The sequence below is a fragment of the Vombatus ursinus genome, unplaced genomic scaffold (assembly GCF_900497805.2).
Source record: "Vombatus ursinus unplaced genomic scaffold, bare-nosed wombat genome assembly UNPS02014832.1, whole genome shotgun sequence".
NCBI classification, from domain to species: Eukaryota; Metazoa; Chordata; class Mammalia; order Diprotodontia; family Vombatidae; genus Vombatus; species Vombatus ursinus.
The window spans coordinates 41,660,965-41,687,275 of record NW_020954610.1 but is presented as its reverse complement, the minus strand read 5'-3'; the positions used below and the strand labels follow the sequence as shown (position 1 = coordinate 41,687,275).

Genomic DNA, 26,311 nt, shown 5'->3' with positions numbered 1-26,311 from the left:
TACAGTCATTCAGCTTCCCTTTCACAATGCAGAGACTCCATTCCTTTTTAAGGATAATTTTATCCACAATGATTATTTTAATTAAAAAAATGGCTTGACTAACTCATCTCAAGATCATATACCCAGGGCTGAAAGGAACCTCAGAGGTCATATAGTAAAAACCCTCTCATTTTACAAATGAGGAAACTCAGGCCCAGGGTAATGAAGGAATTTACCCATAGAATCAGAGGCAGGATTTGAATCCAACCCAAAAGTCAGTGATCTTTCCATCATATGGGTTTTGTATTTTTCTCAAAATAGTTACTGCTCTGTTTTCACACACAGTAACTAAAAATTAAAGGTCAAGAAGCTGGTAGAAGGTCAAAATAGAAGGGGCAGAAAGACAAAGGAATAGAAGTCCATATCCTCGTCACCCTTGAAGATAAAAAAATTCCAGAAATCTTAGAAGCATTTGGAAGAGGGAGGATTACCTCTAGGTCATAAGAAGTTGGAAAGATGCTGAGAAATCATCTACCTTAATCCCTTAAAATTATAAAGAAACCAAGTCAATGTTAAATGACTCAACTAGGGTCACACAAAGACATTCTGTTTTTGAAATAATAAGATAAAAAAATGAAACTAAATACTTTTTAAAGAATGATCTGGTTAATCTAGGAACATAAAAATGTATTGAATATAACTTGGCTTGCCCATAACATTATGATGTTTAATATACTAAGTGCACAGGTAAGACTAATTAAGCAAGTAAGTTTCCTAATTCAATATATGTTTTTCATTTTTGCTACAAATACAGTTATAAACTGTTAACCTTTAAGGAACTCAGCATCTTCTAGCTTTTTCTAGCATACGAAAACAAAGAAAAACCATCATTTCATGGGACACTTGCCCATCTTGTATTTCAGTGTTCATAAAAAGCATTTCTTTTAAAAAAGACCATTTTGAAGATAACTGCAACTTATATGCCAACATCCCCTGAATTCAAATGCTCATTCCTTACTTACTACCTGTGTGAACCTGGGCAAGCATTTCCTCTCTCTGGCCTTTGTTTTCTTCATCAATAAAATGAGGAGGTTAGATTAGATGATCTGAGGTCCCGTCCAGTTCTAAATCTTAATTTATTTAATCTTATGATCTCTTGCAGAGAATGAGGAGGTAGAAAAATTCTAGGGAGACTTCAGTTAAGACTCTCCAAATTAAATCAATATACTTTAGGATAGGAGGCCAGCCTCGGCATCAGCATGACCTGGTTCAAGTACCACTTCTGATATACACTGGTTGTGTAATCCTAGGCAAATCATTTAATTTCTCCATGTTCCCCATCAACTCACTAAAACATTAAGCTTTAGTGCAAATATTGTTATGTATTGAAGAGAGAGCTTCTTCACTGGGAGTTCCTATACCAATAAGATGTTAAGTCTGATCCAATAAGTAAATAGACAAATTGATAAACAATAATTTCAATGCAAAAAGAGGGTATAAGGGAGGGTGACAAAGAAGATACTGGAAAAATGGTTTAGGATTGAGAATCAAGAGGCCAATCTTTGAGAACAAAGGACAAACCACACACATACACAAACATGAGTAATAACAGTCCTTCACAAGAACAAGATGGAGAAAATGCCCTGGATGGCAGTACCATTAAGTGGATTCATGGCTAATTAAATGACTGTATCCAAAGAGACTTGATTAATGCATTAATTTTAACTTGGAGGGAAGTCAAGGAATGCTACAAGGCTCTATGCTTGGCATTGTTCAATATTTTTATCGTACTTTCCAAATTTATCAAAGCTACAAGGAGACAAGATCAGGAAGTCTCTCTACTCTCCTGATTTGTACTCTGACTTAAGGCCAAAAGATCACTTACTGACAGTTGGAAGAAATCTTAGAGGTCATTTGGAAGAGCCCCCTCATCTTTCAGATGAGACAAGAAGAAACTATGGAGGTGCCCAGTATCTCAAGCAGAGTAAGTAGCAGAGGTGAGGTTTAAACTCAGGTCCTCTTTTTTAAGCCCAGCACTTTTTGTCTCATTTATCCAGGCTAGAAACATAGGCCAAGGCTAACAAGATTAAATTTAATAGGAATAGGTATAAATTAACCAATCCCCCCAAAGATATCTACTATACACCAGACACTGTGCAAATTCCCTGAACTTAGCTTTAGAATCAACTTGGGGAGACCAAGCCTGAAAGAAATTTAAGTAAAAAGGCCTTTAAGGATTTTGGTTCTTGAAAGCTCAATTAAATCAATCATAACACATGGCTAAGAAAAATTCCAATGCTATCGTGGGCTATAATTAAGAGAAATAATGTCAAGAAAAAAAAGAAGTAATAGTCTTCCTATACTCTGTTGTCATAATCAGAGCTACAAAAAACACAGAAAGGATTGTTTTGACTCAAGTTAAAAATCTGCTCACAATTTACTACCTGGGTGACCGTGGCTGTCTCAGGCTATACACTGTATTAATCATTTACTTCACTGTGTACCTATGAGGAAGTCCTTCATTCTATTAAACATCAAAGACTAGCAGAAATCTATACATAGTCATTTAGAGCTAGCATGGTGCAGTGGAAAGAATGTTGGATTTGGTGCTGGAGGGTTTGAATCTCGCCTCTGTGTTCTTTCACCTGAGTGACCTTGGGAAAGTGATGTTACCTCTCTGAACCTCAGTTTCCTCACCTGTAAAATGAAGGGTGTCTTGGACAAGTCTCTGAAAGCCCATTCTTCTGGTATATACTGATCTGCAGAACACTGATGGAAATTAGACGACTGAAATCATAGAATTACCCATCGGAATTTTTTAAAGAGCTACAGATCATTTCATCTAACTACTTCATTTTAGAGATGAGGAAACTGAGGCCTAAAGAGGTAGAATTATTTAAATAAGGACACATAATTAATTAATGGCATAGAAAGTAGAAAAACCAAAGTCTCCAGATTACCAGCCATTGATATGCATATAGCATATTCCAGGTAGACCCAGGCACACACTGGCAAATCAAAAAAAGTTAGTATTTTGTGTCTTTTTTTTTTAAGTTTGTATTTCTAAATTTGAGTTTTTAATTTTTAAAGTTTAGTTAAGTTTTAGTTATTTACTCTGCTAAACAGAAATAATGTCCCTTAGGACTAAATGTTCAATAAATGTTTGCCTTTATAAAAACATGCCTTCAATGTACACCCTAAATAAATGTGCTGTATACAACCATGATTCAAGCCTGGTATGTTTGGCCTCTATGCTAGGTGTAACATTAGGCATGGCCTAGCCTTATTCCAAAGAATAAGCGGTAAAGGGCAGGAGGAGTAATCTGATATACTTTTTAAACAGAAAATGTATGATTAAGATCAAGGTAGCAATGGATTTAAGTAGAAAGAAGTATTCATTGTGTTTTTTTAGAGGTATATTTTGAAATACTGAGTACAGTAATACTTTTGTTAATGAACAGAATGAGTTATAAAAATGCATTTTGGCATGAGTAACTGTTATCAGAGGGGGAAAACAACGAAGTAGAGGGTTTTATTCCAGTGAATTAACCCCATTTTCCCTTTCTTCTTGTACTTTTCTGGTCACACTATCTATATTTCTCCTCAATCAGGTCCTGACTGAGTACCTGAGACAGTGTCTACCATCTCCTTCTTCAGCAGTCTCTGTCAATGCCCTTTGCTGAAAGGATCTACATTTAGTGCTAACTCCCTCCACACCTAAGCTAATTTAATTAAAAGGAATCTTGCTCAGAGATTTGTTAATTCACGAAACAGTGTATGGTTGGGGAGTAGTGTAAGCTTTACCAAACAAAAATCAGCCGCCACCTCCCCAAATATACACTAGTGATGATCATTTTTAAAAAAATTCTTTAAAAAGACTTTGCTGGGCAAGGGGGAGGAGATGGTTATTAACTGAGGGATAGTTATTAATTACATCAAGAAGTTGTTTTCATATTTGTTCATTGTAATAGATGGGAAGAATGTGTTATAAGATAAAACTTTCCAAAAATCTACTAAACCCAGACCCTTAGTGACCCTCCTTGACAACTCTATAGCCTCCTAATTGGTCTCCTTGCCTTTAGATTCTTCTCTTTTTAATCCATCATTTATTCATCTTCCCAAATAATCTTCTCTGTCTCTCTGTACATGTGTGTGCATGCTTGCATGCATGTGTGCATATATGTACATATATACAACACATATATAAATACTTTTATATAAAACATTACATAGATACCATGTATGTGTTTAAGTACATTTCATATGCCTTGCTCAAAAATAATTTGTTGGTTTCCTATTGCCTACAGACACCTTAGCACGGGATTCAAGATCCTCACTGGTTTTTAATTCCAACTTATCTTTCCATCCATCCTTCCTCCAGCTCTCTTCTTCCCATTCTATCTTCCAGGCCTTCCTGCAATCAAGGCCTTGTACAGGACTATTCTCTATTTCCTGGATTACTCCATTCAAAACCTCTCCCTTCAAGGTCCTGCTCAATTGTCACAAACTTTATGAAACTTTTCTTGTCCCCTACCAACCTTCCCCAAAACAGACCTCTCCCTTGTCACATTAGGTGAGGTGGGGGAGGAGTGATCTCCCCATCTCATCCAGGCTGCAAGTACAACAGAGATTCACAGTCTTGAACCCAATGTTGACAGGCAGATAAGCTTGACCTGTTCCATTAGGCAGCCAGTTCCCCCACCCCCCACCCACTCCTAGGGGCTCACCATATTCGTGTTGGACTTAGTATGGACATTCGATCTGCTTTAGCCCTACTGCAACTCAGAACTCCCGAAACCACCACCCTCAGCCTCTCCAGTAGCAGACATGTGTCACCATGCCAGGACCTCCTCAAGTTTCTCACAGCCCTTTGTCTGCATCTCTCCTTTGCACTTATATCATTCTACCTTGTACCATATTCATTTGTGTCCCTGTCATATGCCCTTATTAGACTGTAAGATCTCTAAGGACAGGGACTGTGGTGGTGGTTGTTTTTTGCTGAAATCTCCCCTCTGGTGTCTTGCACACAGGTGCTTAAAAAGTGCACTGAATTGAATGGCTGAATCAGTACATACTTATTTAGCACCTAATACATGTGAGAGAAGGGATAAACTGTAGAATTGTCATCACCAAGGATGACAAGGTAGTTTTATGTCAGGTGCCCCTCATCCAAGGAGCAGTCTCAGATGAATTTGTCTGTCTTCAGCCAATAGAGACTTGTGCCCCAATCACAGATTCTCTGTCCTGTTATGCAACACAAATAACATATGTGGCACTGGAATCAACTCACAATCAATGGCTATTGTGGTTGTCCAGCAGCTCAGTTTCACTTCTGCATTTAATTGCCTACAAAAGCTGTTTATTGCCTTCTGCCCTCCTCCACCAGCAACATTATCTCTTAAATAAACATGTTGTACTAGGCTGACAAGGGAGAGGCTAATCTCAAGTAAGCAGAAATAAATATGTGAGAGCCTGGTAGGAAAGCCATAGACTTGTCTGATGAAGCAACGCCCCCTGCCTTTTTCTGATGCTTTGCCACCTCCCCTTTCCTTTGGTATCATCCCATTCCACCAAATACTTAGGCACAAATCCCAAGCATGAGAATTAGCAATACCATAAACCATAAAAATATCATGGTTACATTTCTTTTTACAGGATTTTATTTAGCCATTCTTCAGAAAGTCAACCACTGTCCTAGTTATCTTAAATTCTCATTTCAGAGGTGACAGCCACATTGTCTATGTACACAGCTTGCTAGACCCATCAACATCGTACGATCAGAGAACTGAGATCTATTGCTCGAAGGGATCTTAGAGGTCATCTCTTCCAATGCCCTCTCATTTTACAAAAGAGGAAACCGAGGCTCAGAGAGTAAAATGAATTGCCCATGGTCATTTAAGTAATAAATGGGCAGAGGTGGGATTCAAACCCACCTTCTGACTCCAAATCCAGTATTTTTCTCACTGTACCATGCTGCTTCCCAGTGAGTATAATATGAGTATAACTGGTATATAATAAAATGACGGATTTTCCCATGGGTACACAGTGAGATTAAACAATTGGTTGTCACAGGGCACATCATGAGAGAACCAGAAATGGGAATTGTTCACAGAAGCATAGACAAGGCTCCTCCCATTTCTGCAAAACCGTGGTGGGTGGGAGGGAACCTTGCGAGGAAAAAGAAGAGAAATCTCTGAACGCCTGGTTCAAATGACTATCATAGGTAATTAATTCAGTACAGTGCTAAAGCTGAGAGAGATCTACAATACTAAGGATGTGGTTCTGTCCAGGGAAAGGTACCTCCTTTTCAGAAGAGCACCTGGTTGGTTATTTAACCTCCAGGGGAATGTAACAAGGCCCTTTTTTCACACTTCCCTCAGGTTCAGTTAGAGTAAGGTCAATTCACAATGAAAGCAAAGACATTAGCAAAGGTGACAAAGTAAATGTCACCTGAGGGATTTGGGGAATTTGAGAGGGGGAAGATTTCTGAGATTCCAGGCTCAGCTACAACTTAACATAAATACACACACACACACACACACACACACACACACACAGATTTTCTCTCTCTCTCTCACACACACACACACACACACAGATTTTCTCTCTCTCTCTCACACACACACACACACACGTATACTCACATCTTTCATTCTTTATCCTGTGAATCTTCATACCCATAACCACATTGTCTATCTTCTCCCTTTAAAAAACTTAAACAACAATAACAAAAAAAAGTCTGACTGTAGTCTGTCATTCCCAGAACTAAAACAAAATATACATCAAATTAGTGGGGAAAATTCTTCTTCAAATTTTCATGGGACAGTTCTTAACAACAGAACTCAAATATCCTTCTCCTCCCCCTCCCCTTCCTTAAAACCATGAAGTTTCATTAGTGTATTGGAGGAAAAAAGAACTATAGCACCCTGAATACAGCAAACACTGTGCAAAAAAGAGAACATAATAAGCAGGAAAAAATGATCAATGGATGAATATAGAAATTTTTAGCAGAAGAACTAAACCATACAAATTTATTTCATAATCTTATTCCCTTTCTGGGGGGGGCACCAATGCCTCAATGCTTCAAGCTGTTTTTAACTATGCTTTTCATTTTTTAAAACTCTTTAAAGAAGCAACATTTTTAGCAATAGGCAAAGCAATGTTTTTAACAGGCTCTGAGGATTAAATGACACTTCAAAAGGTAGACATAACTAACATAGGGAGGTGGCATTTTGGGCAAGGGAGGCAGAGTATCTGGAAACAATATCATATCAACTCTTATCCCTTTCAATCACCATCAAATAAATGAAAATAAAATGGAAGAGTTTTTAAAGTGGGGAGAAATCAGGTCAAAGATACCCCAAAGTCCCAAAGGCAAAATTTTAAAAATACCTCAAAACTTCAAGATCAGCTTAGTTCAGGTAATCTGCGCGTGATGTACCTGAAAGGCAGATCTCCATGCTCTTTTGTGTATATTTTCTACACAGAAACTTTCCGCTGATCTCTGCAGAATGTGGAGCAAAATTATCTAGTATGTGGCCACAACAGGAATTAGAGTGTAGAAAATCAGCCACCACTCCTTACACAAACACTTCAGCATAGTGAAATTCAAGCACTCTACTCCAAATTTTAAAAGATAACAAAAGTGGGTGCAGTGCAACAGTTCTCAATGTGTGATCCAGAGATCCCTGGGAGTCCCTGAGACCCTTTCTGGGGGTCTAAAAGGTCCAGACTACTTTCATAATAGTGCAAAGAGGTTTTAATTTCTAATATGATGAATACTGATATGCTATCCACATATACAAGATCCCCTTTAGGGGTCCTCAATAATTCTTCAGAGTATAAAAGAGTTTGGATACTGAAAAGTTTAAGAACTGGTTGTATAGTGAGAAAAAGGCCAACCTTGGAATTTGGACGAAATGGGTTCAAATCTTCCTTCTGATGCTTACTGGCTACATACCATCACAGACAACTCCCTAATACTATGCGCAACAGATGAATTCTAAAACTGTTTTGGCAGTAGTTTCTATACTTGAGAGCTTTCCATATCAGTGAAATTACACGTATGGATGTCTCAAATGGTCCCCATCCCCCAAAGAAAGAAAATAATACACAACCTTATTTTTAAAAGTAAGTAGTTAAGGAACAGCTAGGTGGTGTAGTGGATAGAGCTCTGGCCTTGGAGTCTGGAAGACCTGAGTTCAAATCTAGCCTCAGACACTTGACACTTACTAGCTGTGTGACCCTGGGCAAGTCACTTAACCTAGACTGCCTCACCAAAAAGCAAAAAAAAAAAAAAAAAAAAAAAGTAAGTAGTTAAGTAAGTTATGGTGTCTACTCCACAAACGACACATACACTGTAAAAGTTTGTTTACTGGAATAGAATTTGTCCCCAAAGTAAAGTGATCTTACCCTGATTCTTTCCATCCTCTCCCTCCACACAGACCTACATTTCCTGTGTTCATCCCTCCCAAGAAAGAAAACTCATAAAATTTATACAGAGTTCTAAGCTAACATAATAAGCCCAGGAGTTCATCTGTCAAAGTGAGAGGATCTTAACTTATTTTGTGTCACCAGACTGTGGCAGTCTGGTAAAGCCAGGACCCCTTCTCGGAATAATGTTTGTTTCCTACATTAACAAATTTTTAAATGCTAAATTTCAGTTAGAGGTTATTGAAAATAAAGAGGTAATTTTTTTCCCACCCAAGTTCATAGGTTCTCTGAAATCTCTCCACAGACACCACATTATGAACTCTTAACCTAGTCCAGTCCCTCACTTTACAAACGAAAAAACTGTCAGAGATAGAAAGTGACTTTCCCTAAGTTACATAATGAATTTAAATGATGAGAGTTCAGCCTGGAATCCAATTCTTTCAGATCCAAAGTTCAATAGTCTTCCCTACTCCTTACGATGGTCAATGCCATTCAGAGGACCGAAGTTAGCATGTCTGAAGACACCCAATGAAAGCCCCTTGATCATACGAAAAGAGAAGTGAGGATGAGCTACTAGCAGGCTACTTCTTGCTGAGAGTTTACCAATTACATAGTTAGGCAAAACAACTTTAGAAAATGAGGAAAAGTGCAAATTTAAAATACAAATTAAGAATCAAGACATTAAGGCATAAGGAGGAATTCTTAAGCTTTTTGTGTGTCATGTACCACCCCCCTTTGGCAGCCTAATGAAGCTCATGAACCCCTTTCCCAGATACCATTTTAAAATGTATTAAATAAAATACATGGGATTACAAAGAAAACCAGTTATATTAAAAATAATTATAAAAAAATTTAAGTTCATAGAGCCCAAGTTACAAAATCTTTCATTAAGAAAACTATGTTTCATTTGTTTTAGTGAGTTTTTTTTTTAAACTGGAAGTACCTCGCCCCTTTTCCATGATTTTTTCTCATTTTCTCATCCTCTGTGGTTAAACTGCAAAACTGAGAAAATAGGAAATCTTTTACACTTGCTATGTAATTAGTCTGTGTAAAAGAGAGAGAGAGAGAGAGGGAAAGAGGGGGAGAGAGAGAGTCAGAGATTTGCCTCTCTATGTGTCTGTGTGTGGAAGGGGACGAGAAGGGTAGAGTGTACAAAATGCTCATTTCACCCTGTGGGTGACACAGTACCTGCCACTGGTTTCCTGATTGGCCAGACACATAAGTTGCCGGCAGGCTCCGGAGGCTGTTTTTCACTGGGGATCCCCCAAGGGTGCTCCCCATTTCCCCAGAAGAGGAATCAGCAGCCAAGGCCATTGAATACTGGGGGTAGTTGTACAGATTGTTGTAGTATGGAAAGAGAGAGGGCTGGTAAAAACTGCCATAATAGGTGGAATCTGAGACCAGGTCAGATGTGTTCTCCAGGTGCCCTCTGCTGGTGACCGAAGGGATGTCTTGAATGACCATCCGACCCTCTGCAGAAAAAGAAAGAAAAGAAACATTAGTTTTTAAAATGTCTAGGCTCATCAAGAATTTTCCCCCTAAACTCTCAGTATGCAATTTCCTCATTTTTTCACTCTCTAGTTCTGCTCTGCTGATAATCATAGAGAAATTTAGTACGCTTAAGGAAGTGACTTGAAAGATGGCAGCCCAATGATTTCTTTAATTGATAATATAAAAAGTACTCAACAGCATTCTCAATTTCATACAGCCTGAAAAGTTTGACTTCATAGACCAATAATTTTCATCTTGGCTTTAGGAGAACCCAAGAGAGTCCAGTTGCCCCAGGGTGAAATCCTTGAGACATAATTCATTTTAATGATAACATAAATATTATGTGCAATATTTTTAGGATGAAGTTTAAGTGATTTAAAAAAAGAAAAAAGCTAACAAGAAACAATAAGATACTACAGTTCTAAAACAGTTGCAAATCAGTACGCTGAACTCTTAAAATCAAGATAAACATTTGAAGTCAACATTGTGTACTTAACTTCCTGTCCCAGCTGATACTGTATCCTTCAGAAGCCTGGACATCAGCCTAACATCCTACAAAAGCAGAGTAACTACCATCAAATGAACAAACTAAAGAGGCCGCAAATAGGCCAGTCTGTCAATTTTCTTGGTCTTGTAGTTTTGAGGGACATATGTAACCAATCAATAGGTTTTTTAATATCCTCTTTGAATTTAAAGTCACCAACCCCACATAATGTCCCTGCAAACACATTACTAAACCCTTTCTAAATTTCATTTTCCTTTACTTTTTTTCCTTTCTCCAGTTAATGAGGCAAGAAATTACAATTTCTTTATCTGGATCCTCCTGCTCCCAGCTCCCCTGTGTATGAGAGCTGTACATTTCATTTTCTCCCCTTGTGGGAATACAAGGAGTTCCAGAGCTTCTCCTAGGCAAAGTTTACTTTCTCCAGACTCACCCAGTGAATTTCTTTCTTCTTCTGACACTTAACTGCATACACGCCTTCTTCAGCTGCCCATTTTTAATTTTTATAGGGAATACACTAGCTTCATTGGTCTTCGAGAGCCGTAATCATCCATTTAAATACTAACCAAGTTATTAAGAATAACATTAGAATGTGAGAGGCAAAGAACCTTTTAACTCAGTTCACGTTTCTCCTCAGTTTTACTCTACCAATGCAGAGTCACATATCTCTGACTCAGTTTACCAATAAAAAGAATAGCAGTAACTCTTAAGGACAAAGAAGCAACACCTACAAATTTCTCAGCAAGCAATAAACAAAAAGCTAAATAAACTCAAAGAAATTAATTTTTTTCAGCATCTGAATGAACAACACCATCACTTATCTATTACCTATTTTCTGAATTTCCTATTTCCCAACCCCCCCCAAATTGCTCCACATATTAAGCAAAACAATAATAGTTGAAATATACATACCATGTTTATGATTTTCAAAGACAGCTTTATACATATCATACGATTTCATTCTTATAACACTCCTGAGTGGTACATACTATTATATTGCCATTTTCCTGATAAGGAGACTAAAGCTCAGAGATTTTGTCCTGCCCACTGTCACGTAGCTAGAAAGCATCAGAGATGGGACCTGAACTCGGATTCCTGCCATCTCTAAGTCCAGTAATCTTTTCTCTACTCAAGCACTGTTAGCAATCAAGGCCTACTTTATTACATGATTTAAATAAACAATAGAATGATTCTTGACAAAATCAGAAATTCAACTTGTTTTATATCTCTGGGGGAGATGAACATAACTAAAACATATGGTACTTTAAAAACTCAAAAAGTTAACTGCTAAGACTCCTAGCCCCTGTGTAAAGATGGCTGCTTCATGTTATCTTTATCACAAAGGATCAAACATCCATGGAAACGTGACCACACATGCTTCGACTGTGTAGTGAAAATAAGGAGGTATTCCTGAATCCCTCCTGTATCAGCAAGTCTAAATGTTACCAAGGCCACTCCTGACATTTTTTCCATTGTAACTCTCCTGAGATTAACAAACAGTATCAGCCAAATTAGTTCTACTATGTAAACAACTAGAGTTACTTTGGTATCTAAATCATTCCATTGCCTTATTCACATATCGTTTCTACATTATATATAATAAATAAGAAACTTTTCAAACACTCACAGTCTAATTCAGTCTCTTATCTTCTGCCCTCAAATCCCTCTGCATAAAATGTGTAATCAAGTCCTAATTATTCTCACTAATGGAAGGGAAGCCCAGTTGTGAATAATCCAAAAGGGCAGGTAACACATATAAACATACATACAGATATATATGAGTATTTTTTATTATTTTGTCATCTTTCAATAGTGTCCAGCTCTTCATGACCCCATTTGGAGTTTTCTTGGCAAAGATAAGTTACCATTTTCTACTCTGGCTCATTTTACAGATGAGAAAACTGAGGCAAACAGGCTTAAGGGACTTGCCCATAGTCACACAGCTAGTGTCTGAGGCCAGATTTGAATTCAGGAAGATGAGTCTTCATGACTCCAGGCCCAACACTCTATCCACTGTACCACCTAGCTGCCCAATATATTTATTTACAATATACATATGTGTATATGTGTGTATAAAACCTTGAAATGTTTTATTATATAAAGATTTCCTTTGCTCATTCACTGGAAAAGCATTCACTCAGTGTCTGATAATGTGCAATATGTTCTACCGAGGTGTTATGAAGTACATTGTATGTTATGCTCCCTGACTTCCAGGAGTTCACTATCTAGTTGTGAGAAATGAGATATGTATACAAAAAACTGTCAGAGAGGGCAATATTAGGGGCCATGAATGATCAGGGAAAAAGGACCATAGAACCTCAGAGAGCAACTATGGTGGCCATGAAGGTTTCATGGGGGAAATAATACGGATTTTATTTAAATGGCATTGCATATGGATAGGCCTTTTAGCAGGCAAAAAGGGGTAAAGGCATTGCAGGCATGGGGGAAAAGTTAATTCATACTTCAGCTTAGAAATAAGGTTAGCAGTCCATAGAACATAAATAAATGCATTTTAAGGAAACCTTAATGAAATGCATTATAGGATAAATTATCTTCATTATGCAGGTAATTGTTATTTTTCTCAACTTAGTCAACTTTAACGACGCACATCACCAAATTTGACCATTCAAAGGGAGAAAAAATACTAGTTTTAACAAAAATATACCTCATCTACACAGTTTTCCCTGCTTAGAAAATGCAGTTTTCCCTGCTTAGAAAGTTTCTTCTTTGAAGATCATTTATAAGAAGTTAGGTCCACAGTCACTGTGGCAAAAGCAATAAAATATGGAAAAAAACAAGGCATGCTCAGGTGGCAACGAAGAGAAAAATATAGCTGAAATTCAGGGGGGCAGCCAGGTGGCACAGTGGATATAGCACTGGCCCTGGAGTCAAGAGGACTGAGTTCAAATCCGGCTTCAGACACTTGACACTTACTAGCTATGTGATCCGGGGCAAGTCACTTAACCCCACTGCCTATCCCCCCCCAAAAAAAGAAATGTCCAGCTTCCTTCACCCTTCTTAACCCTTACTGTTGTTCAGTCGTTTCAGAGACTCCATGATCCCATTTTGGGATTCCTTTGGCAAAGACACTGGAGTGGTTTGCTATTTCCTTCTCCAGTTCATTTTACAGATGAGGAAACTGAGGCAAATAGGGTTAAGTGACTTGCACAGGGTCATAAGTGTCTGAAACTGAATTTGAACTCCTAGAGATTAAGTCTTCATCATTCTAAAGCCAAAGATCTATGCACTACACCACCTAGCTGCCCTTCTCAACCCTCCAGTGGAACCATTTCCTGAAACCCACTGCATGCCAGGAATACCTGATTCTCTTAAAATGATGCAAAAGCAGCAGTCTAGACAGAAATGAGTTCTCTTGGTTTCCTTAACAGTATGCAAAATAATAAATAGCATGGTTCATTTAACCAGACCACAATTCCTTTCATCACAGAAGGTGCTATCCAAAGACAGGATGCCTGTAAATCTAAAAATTAAGCATAAGAGTATGGTAGACATTAAATGGCGGTGAGATTTCAGCACAAAGTCAATAATCAAAACTTACAAATATGGAACACAAGTTTAAAAAGCACAAATACACTTTTTCCATATACAAATAGCCACTTCTTTTGAAAAGGGATATTCCTACTCACAAAACAGCCCATACTTCCATTACAGAAGTCAATATTCAGTTCTAAAAATTTCATATTTAACTCTACCAATTTTTATCATCTTTTGCTTTACCTTCTCCTAATCAAAGAAACTGCAGACCTATAAACCCCAATCTGGCACATGAAAGGAAACACATTTTAAGTCTTTTAAACTACACAATCTTAATGACTCTATAAAGGCATATTTAAAAGGTTGCCACCTTAACTATCTCAAACTACCTCAAAACACCTAAGAAACCTTTAGTCTGGATCCCATTTCATGATGTTCTAGGATCCAAGTTAGCAACATAACTCCACATTTAAGAAAACAAAAAAAACCTAAGAGTACTAATCTTGGTCCTTAGAAAATGCGATGACTTTCTGAGATCGTCACTTTTTTTTTTAATTTTTTTTTACTTTACACTTAAATACAAAATGAGAAAAGAAAAACAATTGCCATGTACACCACAGACCATAAGAGAGGATTTAATATGAAACAAATTTCCATTTCAAGAAAACCTATATAATAAATACTAGACATTGTTTTCAAAGCTACCCAGCTCTCCTTTGCTTCATTCTTGGTTTTCTTTTGTTATCTGCTGTACTTTTTACTTTATTTTTCCCCTCCCTCCCCCCTCCCACCCTAAAGAAGGCTACTATTAAGCATGGATATACATAGATATCTATAAAAAAAAAACCACACATACACTCCTATACTTATTCTATGTAAGACCATACTATTCTTATTTCCTCCTACCCTGTTTCTCTGAAGATAGACAGCATCTTCCTTCATAAAAGTCCAAATCTTTCCATGTTTTTCTAAATTAACCAGCTCATCATTTCCTCTACAACAGCAATATTCCTTTCTAGATTCAAAGAACATTTTTCTTCATAGGATCTTTGAGGTTAATTTGGGTATTTATAGTAAGTCAGAAAGACTTCGGTTGCTCAAAGTTGTTTACTGCTGTTAGCATACACAATGTTTTCTTGGTTCTGCTCATTTCTCTCTTTATTATTTCATGGAAGTCTCTCCGTGCTTTTCTAAAATCATTGAGCTCATTATTTCTTATCACTTATATCACTTTTAGAACTAGTGTTCAATAGGTATTTTAGGATTTGCATTTGGGGAAATACAGCTAAATACATTAAATATTCTCATTGCTGTGATCAAACCAATTTGTATAGAAGGAAGGACCGAAACAACTAGTGATAGCAAAAAGCCAAAACTAGAAAAATATTAAGCAGTGGGTGGGGTATTACAGAAATCCTTTTATCCTACAGGTCACTGAACTCAGAAAGTAACATAATCCTCTCCTATTCTTCAGAATTATGTGCAAGGCAGTAGCAGTTACAGACTTTAATAGTTGATAACCTAACAATAGCACCAAAAATTTGCTCAGTAAACTTTTTAGGTTTTTCATAGCACTCACAGTACCTGCTACTTTTTTTTGCACTAATATATATGGGGTGAAATATGATTCACTCACTCATGAAAGATCAATATCTACACATGAGAAATACCATTATTGATCTTTCAGTGCTGTATGCTGGTCTTCAGGTCTATGGCATATTAATAGCAGTTAACCAGTAATTCATTTTAAGGTCTATGGTTGGTTGGTTTTTTTTTTCTCCCTACAGAAAAGATTCTAGGAGTAGCTACACTTTGAGAGAGCTGTCAAATCTTTCTGTTGAATTCCTTAAAATTAGACCTCTAGCCTCATCTACCAAATGACACAATTAAGCAACGTCCTAAAAGGTGTATATAAAATAAGGTTGTTTTACAAGAGAAATGCCCAATGCCTGTCTGCCCCGTGTACCTCACTCTTTCTCTTTCACTCCCTTTTAACTGTCCATAGGTAAACAAGAGGCATGGAAAACTAATTGCTGAACTTTCAGTGGTTAGCAAAATACAAGAAACATAGGAGGTACCCATTTACTGGGCTAAAATGGCTGTGGTGCACAAACATAATGAAATAATACTCCATGTTCCATAGACAATAATTAATATGGAGAGTTCAGGAGAAGCATAGGAAGATTTACATGAATTTATATAGAATAAAGTAAAAGTTACGAAAATAACATACACAGTTGACTACAACAACGTAAGCAAAAAGAAACCCCTGAAATGCTATATTGGTCCCAGAGATGAGTAGAAATGTATGGCCCCAGAGAAAATGTACCTTTATCCCCTCTTTACAGAGTTTGGGGACTATGGGTATGGAATATGGCATATACTCTCAAACATGGAGATGATGTATTAATTGGGCTTGATGAACTATTTTTTCCCTTTTATGTTCAAATCTTTGTTAGAAGGAATAGTTCACTAGTTAGGAAAGAGGGGAAAGATATATTTCAAAATGAAGGTGGTATAAAGCAAAAGCTATCAATAAAACAAGATAGCTAACAGCTGAGCAATGAGTCCTAGATCTCCAAGTCACTCTCACCAACTAACATTAAATGATTAAGCACATACTATGTTCTCAACAATGCAGTGTTGCTATGGAGGATCCAGGGTAAAAGCAGAGTTTACTCTTTCAATCAGTCAGTCCATAAGCATTTACTGTGTACCTACTATGTGCCAGACATTATGCTAAACTCTCAGGATAAAAAAAAAAAAAAAAAAGGTAAAAATAGTCCCTGACCGAGAGAAGCTCATAATCTTATGGGGGAGACAGCATGCATTAAAAAAGTAATCTGAATGATAAACAGGAGAAAACCAACAGAGGAAAGGCAGGGAGATCGGGAAAGGCTTCCTATAGGAGGGGAGATTTTAGCTGGGACTTGAAGTCAGGAGGCAGAGATGAGGAGGAAGAGCATTCCAGGCATTGGGGACAACCAGAGAAAATGCCTAAAGCCAAGAAATGCAGTGCCTTATTTATCAAAGTTGATGGGGAGAGGGGAAGAAGAGATATGGTGCAAGGTTTCTTGGCATGCCACATGGGAGTGAATGTTTCATTATGATGAAAAGGCTCTCCTTTATACCACTGTCTATTGCTAAGTGGGTTTCTGGTTCTGTCTAATTCTAGCTGGGTACAATATTGTTTTCCCAAATTGAGAGGGAAACCCAACACCACAAAGATATATCAAATATAGATAATTCAAGAGGACATTTTCAGGATCCCTCCACTGTCTGGAAAAGAGGCTACATGGAACATATACATATTTTATGATCTGTGACTGCCTCCACTAATGCAGACTGAAAGCCTTCTACCACTTGATAGAACATCTCTGAAAGTAGTTGTGGCCAAAAAGTTCATTAACTGGAAGCCAACTTCGTGATGAGGTTCTCTCCAAACTTACCTATTTTATTTCTCAGGTGCCAGACATACAAAATGTACTCATTTGTAAAATGAGGTCACAAGACCATGGATTCAGAGCTGGAATGGACTCTAGAGTTAATCTCGTTGTAGGAGCATAAATTTAGAACCGTACAGAACCTCAGGTCAGTTAGTCCAACATCTCATTTTACAGATGGGGAAACTGAGACCCAAGGAGAAGTAAATGACTTGCCCACCCACAGTCATACAGGTATGGACTATCAGAGGTCAATGCATCAAGCCTAGCCCAGGGATTCGTAACATTTTTTGTGTTATGCCTCCCATCTTGGCTCCCTCCCCCACCTTTTAGTAGTCTAATTTAATCAATGGGCTGTCTTCTCAAAAACGTTTTTAAATATATAAAATAAAACATGTAGGGTTACAAAGAAAACCAATTATATTGAAATACAGTGATCAAAATATATATGTATTTTTTTTAAAAAGTTTGTGAACTTGTGAATAAAAACCCCTGGCCTGGACACCCCCTCATCATTAACAAACACTAAGGCACTGGTAGAAGGAAGGAATTTTTCCTCTGGAGATGGAAAATGTTCATATTTTTACTCAGTGACTGACAATTTTAAGAGATGTTACATTCCCCAAACCTTAAGTTGCCTTATGTGAAATAACCATCTTTCTCCTCTCTATCAGTGGATGCTCCCTTTTTAAAATTACTCACATTTGCTCTCTTTGAGAGAATGTAACTAACTAGATGAGCACACACGGATTTAGGGAGAAAACTCTAAAAGGACACACCATTTCTGAAATAAATACTAAAGAATAGCACCCAGGGAAATTGTGGCTATCCCTTCTCATGACAAGGATATTATTTCTTTTCTTATATTTCTTTCTCCTTGGACAGCCAAGTACTGCAGTGAACCAGGAATATCTGAGTTCAAACCCTGCTTTAATCACTTAATATATATCTGATATTGAGCAAATCACTTAACTCTTCAGTGTCAGTTAATTCACCTTTAAAATAAAGATAATAGTAGCACCCAGTTCACAGGGTTTTTGTAAGGGTCAAATGAGACAGGATATAAAGCAATTTGCAAATCTTAAAAGTGTTATATAAACTCTAGTATTCCTGATTTAATAGCACCTACCTACCAGGGTTGTTGTAAGATCAAATGAGATAATAACTGTAAAGCACTTAGCATAGTGCCTAGCATAGAGTAAGTGCTATATAACTGTTAGCTAGTATTATCAGTTCCTGTGCTCTCTTAGTCAATAAATCTATCAACACAATCTCTGTTAAATACCTATTATGAGCCAGGCACTACCCCATGCATTGGGACCTCAGAGACCACAAAATCCAATCTTGCTCTATAGATGAGGAAACTGAAGCCCAAAGTAGTTTAGTGGCGTGCCCAAGATCACTATGGTAGTAATCATCACAGGGTCACTTTAAGTGGGGTCACTTAACCCCACCACTTAGCAAAAAAAAAAGAGAGAGAGAGAGATGTCACAGAGGTAGAAAAGCAAAATTAACCAACTGGTTAGAAGTGTGAGAGGAAGGAGAGGTTCCAGCAAGCTGGTGATGGATTACATGTCATTGTCCGAGGACCAGGCTAGTTAAGTGAAGAGAGATTCACCACCAGATTGTTCTTGGGGTAATAGCTTTTATAATCGCAGCAACTCTCAAAGCCCAATTATCAAGTTGCAGAAGGGCTGTGATCTATATTGGCCAGAGAAGTACTCCCACCTACAAAATTACAGATCCCTGAAATAGTAAATTAAGTATTAATATCTACTATCACAGTGAATGCACAGAATGTGCCAGGTGTGAGTGGCACACACTTATAATCCTTTAGGAAGCTGGGAGTTTCTGAGCTGCAGCAACACTAAAGCTGACCAAGTGTTTGCACTAAGTTTAGTACCAATATGGTGAGCCCCTGGTAGGGGCAGAGGAAGATGGTCTTAAGGAGGGGTGAATCAGCCCAGGTTAGAAACAGAGCAAGTCAAAAATTCTAGGCAGATCGTCATAGAGCAGACCCATGAGTCCTGCTTCCAGCCATATGGGAGACAGGGACACAGAGACAGATAGAAAAAGAGAGAGAGAGAGAGAGAGAGAGAGAGAGAGAGAGAGAGAGAGAGAGAGAGGGAGAGAGAGAGAAAGGAGGAAAACACAGAAAGGAGGGAGAGAATGAAAATGCATGGTATAGAGAGGAAGATAAAAAGGTGTAGAGAGGAAGAAAATTCAGTAGTGCTTTAAAAAATACAATGGGCAGGTTTCATATCTGTAAAAGAACATTTTCTATAACATTCGAGTTTCCATAAAACTCCTCCCCCAATGCATTTCCTATACCTAACCAAGAAAATTATTTGTAGGGAGCGACAAAATACTTTCTCCTCCTCCTTCTTTCTGCTGTTTGAGTAACAGGAGAAAATAAAGTGCATTGGTCCCAAGGTATACATTAACATGGTGAGTCTAATAACTGGGAAAAACTAGAGAAATGAGAACATAAGGAAGCCAGAGACAGAGAGAAAAGCAATGGCAACAGGGTAAGAAGATTTCTTTGGTATATTTTTCTCCTTTCCAATGGGAAGGTGACCCAGAAATTCAAGAGAACACTTCCAAGACAGTACTCAAGAAATGTCCATAGAGAAAAGGAATATGCCAACTACTCCTCCAGTCCCCACACATCAAAATAATGGAAGAGATCAAAATCATGGATAGTAACATTATACACAACTCTCCTCCAAAATTAACTAAGAAGGCATTAATGATTCTAAACTCATCTACCTCTCTCATCTCTATAAAACATATACTTTGTCCATTAGTACACAGAAATATTTGTTACTCAGTCATTTTCAGTTGTGTCCAACTCTTTGTGGCTCCATTTGGGGTTTTCTTGGCAGAGATACTGGAGTGGTTTCCATTTCTTTCTCCAGCTCATTTTACAGATAAGGAAACTGAGGCTAACAGGGTTAAGTGACTTACCCAGAGTCACATAGCTAGTAAGTGTCTGAGGCCAGATTTGAATTCAGGAAGATGAGTCTTCCTGACTCTAGGCCTGGTACTCTATTCACTGCTCCACCTAGCTGCCCCTTTCACATAAATATACATTTGTATACTTTGCAGCATCTTTATATATCTGTCTAGATGAAAGCTTAACACTGCACAAAGACATTTGGGACACTATATATATTTTCTGAAAAGATACTACAATATCTATAGTACTATAGTATCTGCAGATTTATCTATTGTATAACAGTAAAGTAGATTCAGAATTGAATGGGAGGAGGGGGGAGGGTGTCTTTGTGAAACTGCAAAGTTCTTTTTATGACCTTGAATTTCTTCTTAAAATAAGAAACCATCTTTTAAAAATTAATATTCTATTAATATTGCTGTATGGCTGAAATTCAAGAAAAACTATAGGATCTTCAGAATGGAAAATGAGCATCACTCAGGAGACAATGAAGAGGTGCATGGTGGATGGGGACAGGCTTCAAAGCATTACAAGTAAGGAATTATGGACAGCCAGAATAAAGGATTTAGCATAATAAATAAGTCAAAAGGAAGATGTACCAATCAACTAGTAAAAAAGCAAGAGGACAATCAAAGGATAACTCCTGTGGTCTGCTGGTATCCTCAAGGTGATGAAAGCAAGGAAAGCATCTAAAACATGGGGTGGCCTCCCAATAGTAAATTTATCAGAAGACTTGAAGAAGAGTAAAGCAATCATTAAGTATTTATTGTGTTGACCACTGTGCCCACACAGGTTGGACACGAATAAACAGCTTGCAATCTGTACCACTGCAAGGAATGCCAACATTAACAAAATCACAATGTTTGAATATAAAATAGTTATCATGGTGGTCTATAAAAGTACCTAGGGTATCATGTGATGAAAATCTAAGAAGGAAGAAGGCAGGATTTCACAGATACCTGTTTTCAGCTGACCACATCTCCATATTTATCTCACTGACTCAACAGTAGGGAAAATATAAGATGTTTATTCTTTCTTGATTTGAAAAAGGTACTTGATGTAGTATCACAAATCACAATCTGAATGGCTCTCCTCCAAGAAGACGTCTCCCATGCACATATAAAGATTACATAGAATTTCTTGGAAAAGATTAAGCACAAAATCAGGAGTGAATGATCCTCTGATTCTCATAAGGTGACGCACAAAACGAAGGAAAATGTCCAATGAAAACACTCACCACTGGCACAGGCACAGCCTATGCAAAATTCAAATGGAAGAGAGATTCTCTACAGGTTAGATTCATGTATGCAGCCTACTGTGTCCCAGAAGTATACAAAGACCTCCTCAACAAGGTCCAAGACCACTCCAAAGACTGGCCTAGTAGTAGACATGAAAAATACTGCATTCTGCCCATTTTACAGTTAGATAAGCAGCCCATTCAAGCAATTCACAAACACATGTATCTTGGATGGGCACTGCAGATGAATAATGAGAAAGGCCCAGAATTGAAGATGATGCAAAGAATAGCTTACTGGATTCCCACTTGTCAGTTGGGGCAACCCTATTTTTTTTTAAACAATGAATTAATGGTTCTATGAAATCTTTGCCACTTTTCAATGACTAGCACTCACTCTCTGCCCCCATAATCTCCAGTAGAACTCTTTATTATAACAGAGAAACATAGGTAAGCAAAAATTGACACACTGGCCACATTTGATAATGTATACTTCATCCTGCATCTATAATCTGCCCTTCTCTGCCAAGAGGAGGGAGGATAAAGGATCATAGATTTAAAGCTGGAAAGGCCTAGTCTGACCCCTTCATTTTATAGATAAGGAAACTGAAACCTAGAAAGGTCAAGTGATAGTAAATTCCTGAAAAAAAAGAAAGTATCACTTCTTAGTTACTTTTGCATCTCCCCACTACCTTTCAATAATCTGAACATAACAGATTCAAAGTATTAAAAATCTACCTAGGACTAGGAAGGCCAACAAAGGCAATCCAGTCCAACTCCCTCATTAGACGCTTAGGCTCAGTTTGGATATCTCCAAGGCCTGAAATGCTCTCCCTCCTCAATTCCACCTCCTGGTATCCCTGGCATCCGTTAAAAAGCAGGTCAAATTCTACCTTCCATTTAATATATATTACACATATTAAATGGCTATCGTAATACATAATTATATGTTCTTTAATATACTATGTTCATTAAATTTCATGTTATTTGTAATTGTTATGTATTATATTTTGCTGTATTACATTATATATGCATATATAGGCATTTACATGTTGAATGTCTAATTTTTGCATATTATTCTTCCTCATTAGAATATAACCTCCTTGAAGGCAGGTACTATATTTCTATCTTTCTTTGTAGCTCCCCAGTGTGTAACACAGTGCATGGCACATACTAAGAACATAATTCTTAACTAACTGTATGATGTTGGACAAGCTACATAATTTCTCTGGGCTCAATTTCTTCATCTGAAAAATGAGAGAAGTAGCACTATTAAGTCTTTTTAAAATTTTTATTTATTTTATTTTTAATTTATGGAATAAAATAAACATTGCTATAATATAGTATAATAAAAGATGATTGCACATGAAACTGCAAATCTATTATGTACAACACGCTATTCCTTTTAAATATATGAGTCATCTTTAATGTTCACCCCACCCTAGAGATGGCTATCATTAGACACAAATAGGTATATGCATGTATGTGTATACATATGTGTGTATATATATATATATATATACACATATATAATCATTCTATATGTATGTCTATTTATCAGTTCTTCCTCTTGATGCAGATAGTTAATATAATAGTTAAAATGACTTATTCACTCAAAGTTGTTCTTAAAATAATATTGCTGTTAACTGTATACAATGTTCTCTTGGTTCTTTCATGTAAGTCTATCCATGTTTTTCTAAGATCATTGAATCATCATTTCTTATAGCACAGTAGTATTCCATCACAATAACATACTACAACATGTTCAGCCATTCCCCAATTGATGAGCATCCCTGCAATTTCCAGTTCTTCTAAAGTCCCTTCCACCTCGAGCTCAACAATCTAACTTATGGCAGGGTTCGGTCATCTGCATACAAAGGGCAGATGCTCTGGATGTGGGATATTCTGGAGGCCAAGAAGACTGCTTTTTCTGCTTTGCGAAGACAAAGGCAGCCTCATGTAACCATCTAAACTAAGTATCAGAGATGACTACTTAGGAAGGGGTAGGGATAGGAACTGTATCTGTTACTTCACTGGGAGAAGGAACTCCCAAGGAATGAAACTCCTTTCAGAGGGAGCACTGAAGTAGCCAGCATCATATAAGTTATCCTTATCCTTAATTCCAAGGCTTTTCTGTCAAGTAATCGATATTATCAAAGCAAAACTAACCTGCCTCGGGGCAGCTAGGTGGCGCAGTGGCTATAGCACCGGCCCTGCAGTCAGAAGGACCTGAGTTCAAATCCGACCTCAGACACATAACACTTACTAGCTGTGTGGCTCTGGACAAGTCACTTAACCTCAACTGCCTCACTAAAAAAAAAAAACAAAACAAAAACAAAACCTAACCTGCCTCACCAAAGATCTACCACTCAGTCAAAAAAAAAATCAAATTAAATAACCCAGATTCAAATTTACACCGTGGGTATTGCGAAAGGTCAGACTTCAACCTCACAATCTTCCCTAGCTCAGGTGATCGTGAATATGGACCGGATCCCTTGTTTTACTGCTAAACTATGTTGATTCAACTCCTGGACTTCTCTGAGGTCAGACAGTAGCCTTGAAGGCAGTTGGTGTGATATCACTCCCTAAAGTCATAATCAGAAAATGCAGGAACAATATGTTTCTCTCACCAGACAATCAGGACAGAGCTAGTGTAAACGTCAAACGTAAAGTCGACCTCAGTGCCCCACTTCTATTTTTTAACGCACATTCAAACACAGAGTAGGGGTATTGCCAACATCCCTGCCCCCAAGCACACTTTTTAATCATTTTTTCCCCTCTCCTCACTGCCTCTTCCTGTCACCTAATTCTGCCTTTGAGAAGTAGAGCTCTATAGTATTTCCCTTGAAGCAAGCAAGAAATTTTATTTTTGGGCCGCTGTTGTTCCAGGGCCGAACTTTTAGCTTGTCATAAAGTTAATGTGCTATTCAACATTCCTTCTAGGTAAGACTGTAGGACTGTGTATTTTCTGCCACCCCTCAAAAGGCCATTATCTGTAATTACCCATTACCATGCATAATTATTTCTCCTAGCCTGGTCTATGACCTCTAGGACTTTATGCCGTCACAGCTCACTGCACCATCTTATCAAATTTTGAAGGAAGCTTTTTTGACCTTTACTGCTTTTTCAATGCATGGACAAAAGCTGCCTGTAAATTGTCTAACAGGTATAGCATGATTTATTACAGGTACACTATGGGAGCAAACAATACATAATTTAGTCAGGAGGATTCCAAATCATCCACCCCCCTTCAGTGCCCAGCCCACCACTGGAAGGCCAGCCACTGGACCACCAGCAGCAACAGCCACTACCTCAGGGAGCTGGGGACTCTCTCCCCAACCCCAGTCCACCAATGGGTAACTGGAAGACAGATCAGTATCATCACCCTCCACCACTGCACTGAGGGAGTCACAAACCTTTCCCATCCCCAAACCAAGCCTCATTGCCCACTATTCAGGTCCTACAAGTTATAGGATGCCCAGCATCAACTGGATGCTAAAGCCTACCTTTACTGGAGATATCCCAAAGCCTCTCTGATCCTTGAACCCATTATCCTCTGGATAGGGGAACATCTATCTGGCCTGACAAGTTTATTGGGAATTGCCATTTGCCCTGCAATCTTCCATGTCAGAACCTAACTACTGCCTGGCCTTTCTGTCATGAAATGGGCACGAACATCCTTTATGTGCTGTCTTCATCAATCAGAATATGAATGGCTTGAGGTCAGGGAATGTCTTGATTTTTCTATTTAAATAGTTTTTGGAACATAGTAAACAATTAAAAATGCATTTCTATTTTACTTCCAGAATTATCTATTCCACCTGTTAAGGCCCATCCTTAAGATCAAAGGAAACTAAAACATAAACTTTCAATTAAATCAGAGGGACTCTATTGAGTATCTTTCCCTTTCCTTTCCTCCTTCCTTTCTTTTGTCTTTTAGTTATATCACTATCTAACAGCACTTCTACCAAAAGAGGGAATGGTAACAAAGAGGAGATAAAATTCTAATCTTAAAGCCAGTATGTATTAAGCAGATTTTAAAAAAACAGAAACTTTTGGGGGAGAAGGAAGTTTGAAATTAAAAGCTCAATATATTTATTTTTATTATTCATGGACTTAAATCACACATAATAGTTAGCATTCATATGTGTATATACACATGTATTAAGCATTTATAAGTAAATATGTATTTATACACAAGTTATATGTATGTGTATATAAATACATATTTGCAAGTTATAGGTGTGTGTACATGCACACACAAGCACATGCTTTACAATTATCTCATTTTATCCTCACAAAATCCTGGGAGTTATATTATTATTAGTGATATTATTATCCCCATTTTACAGATTAGAAAACCGAGGCAGATATGGCCAAAAACCTAGTAAGTGTCTCAGACCAGGGTTGGATTTGAACCCGGGTCTTCTTTCTGACTGCAGTGGATAGTGATCTATCCACTGTACCCCCTAAATACCTCTGTATCCCCAGGAATAAGGAGGAAACTGAATTTGGCTTATTTTTACTTCTGCTTTTCATCAAGAATAGTTATTTAGGATCTTGGTTTTACAGTCAGAAGAAAATTCAGAGGACATTGAATCTAATCCTCTCATTTTATAGATGAGCTTGAACAAATCACACCCTCTAGGAAACTCAGTTTTGTTACCTGTAAAATAAGAGAACTAGATCTCCAAGTCCCCTTCTGTGTATGATCTTCTTATCCTCCCTAAGAGAATCCCTTTGATTACTGGACGTTCCCCAATCCTCCCCCCCCAAAA

At 37.7% G+C, this 26,311-nt stretch overlaps 1 protein-coding gene across 2 annotated transcripts in view; it reads right to left on the bottom strand.

Moving 5' to 3' along the window:
- Positions 1 to 26,311, bottom strand: part of DMRT1 (doublesex and mab-3 related transcription factor 1) — a 140,052-nt gene that overhangs the window by 73,035 nt on the left and 40,706 nt on the right. The window contains exon 3 of one of the 2 annotated variants that reach the window (XM_027839729.1): positions 9,601 to 9,884. In XM_027839729.1, the coding sequence (XP_027695530.1) occupies positions 9,601 to 9,884 (284 nt within the window). Of the gene's footprint in view, positions 1 to 9,600; positions 9,888 to 26,311 lie in introns of both variants that reach the window. The other variant, XM_027839728.1, reaches the window with a different exon arrangement.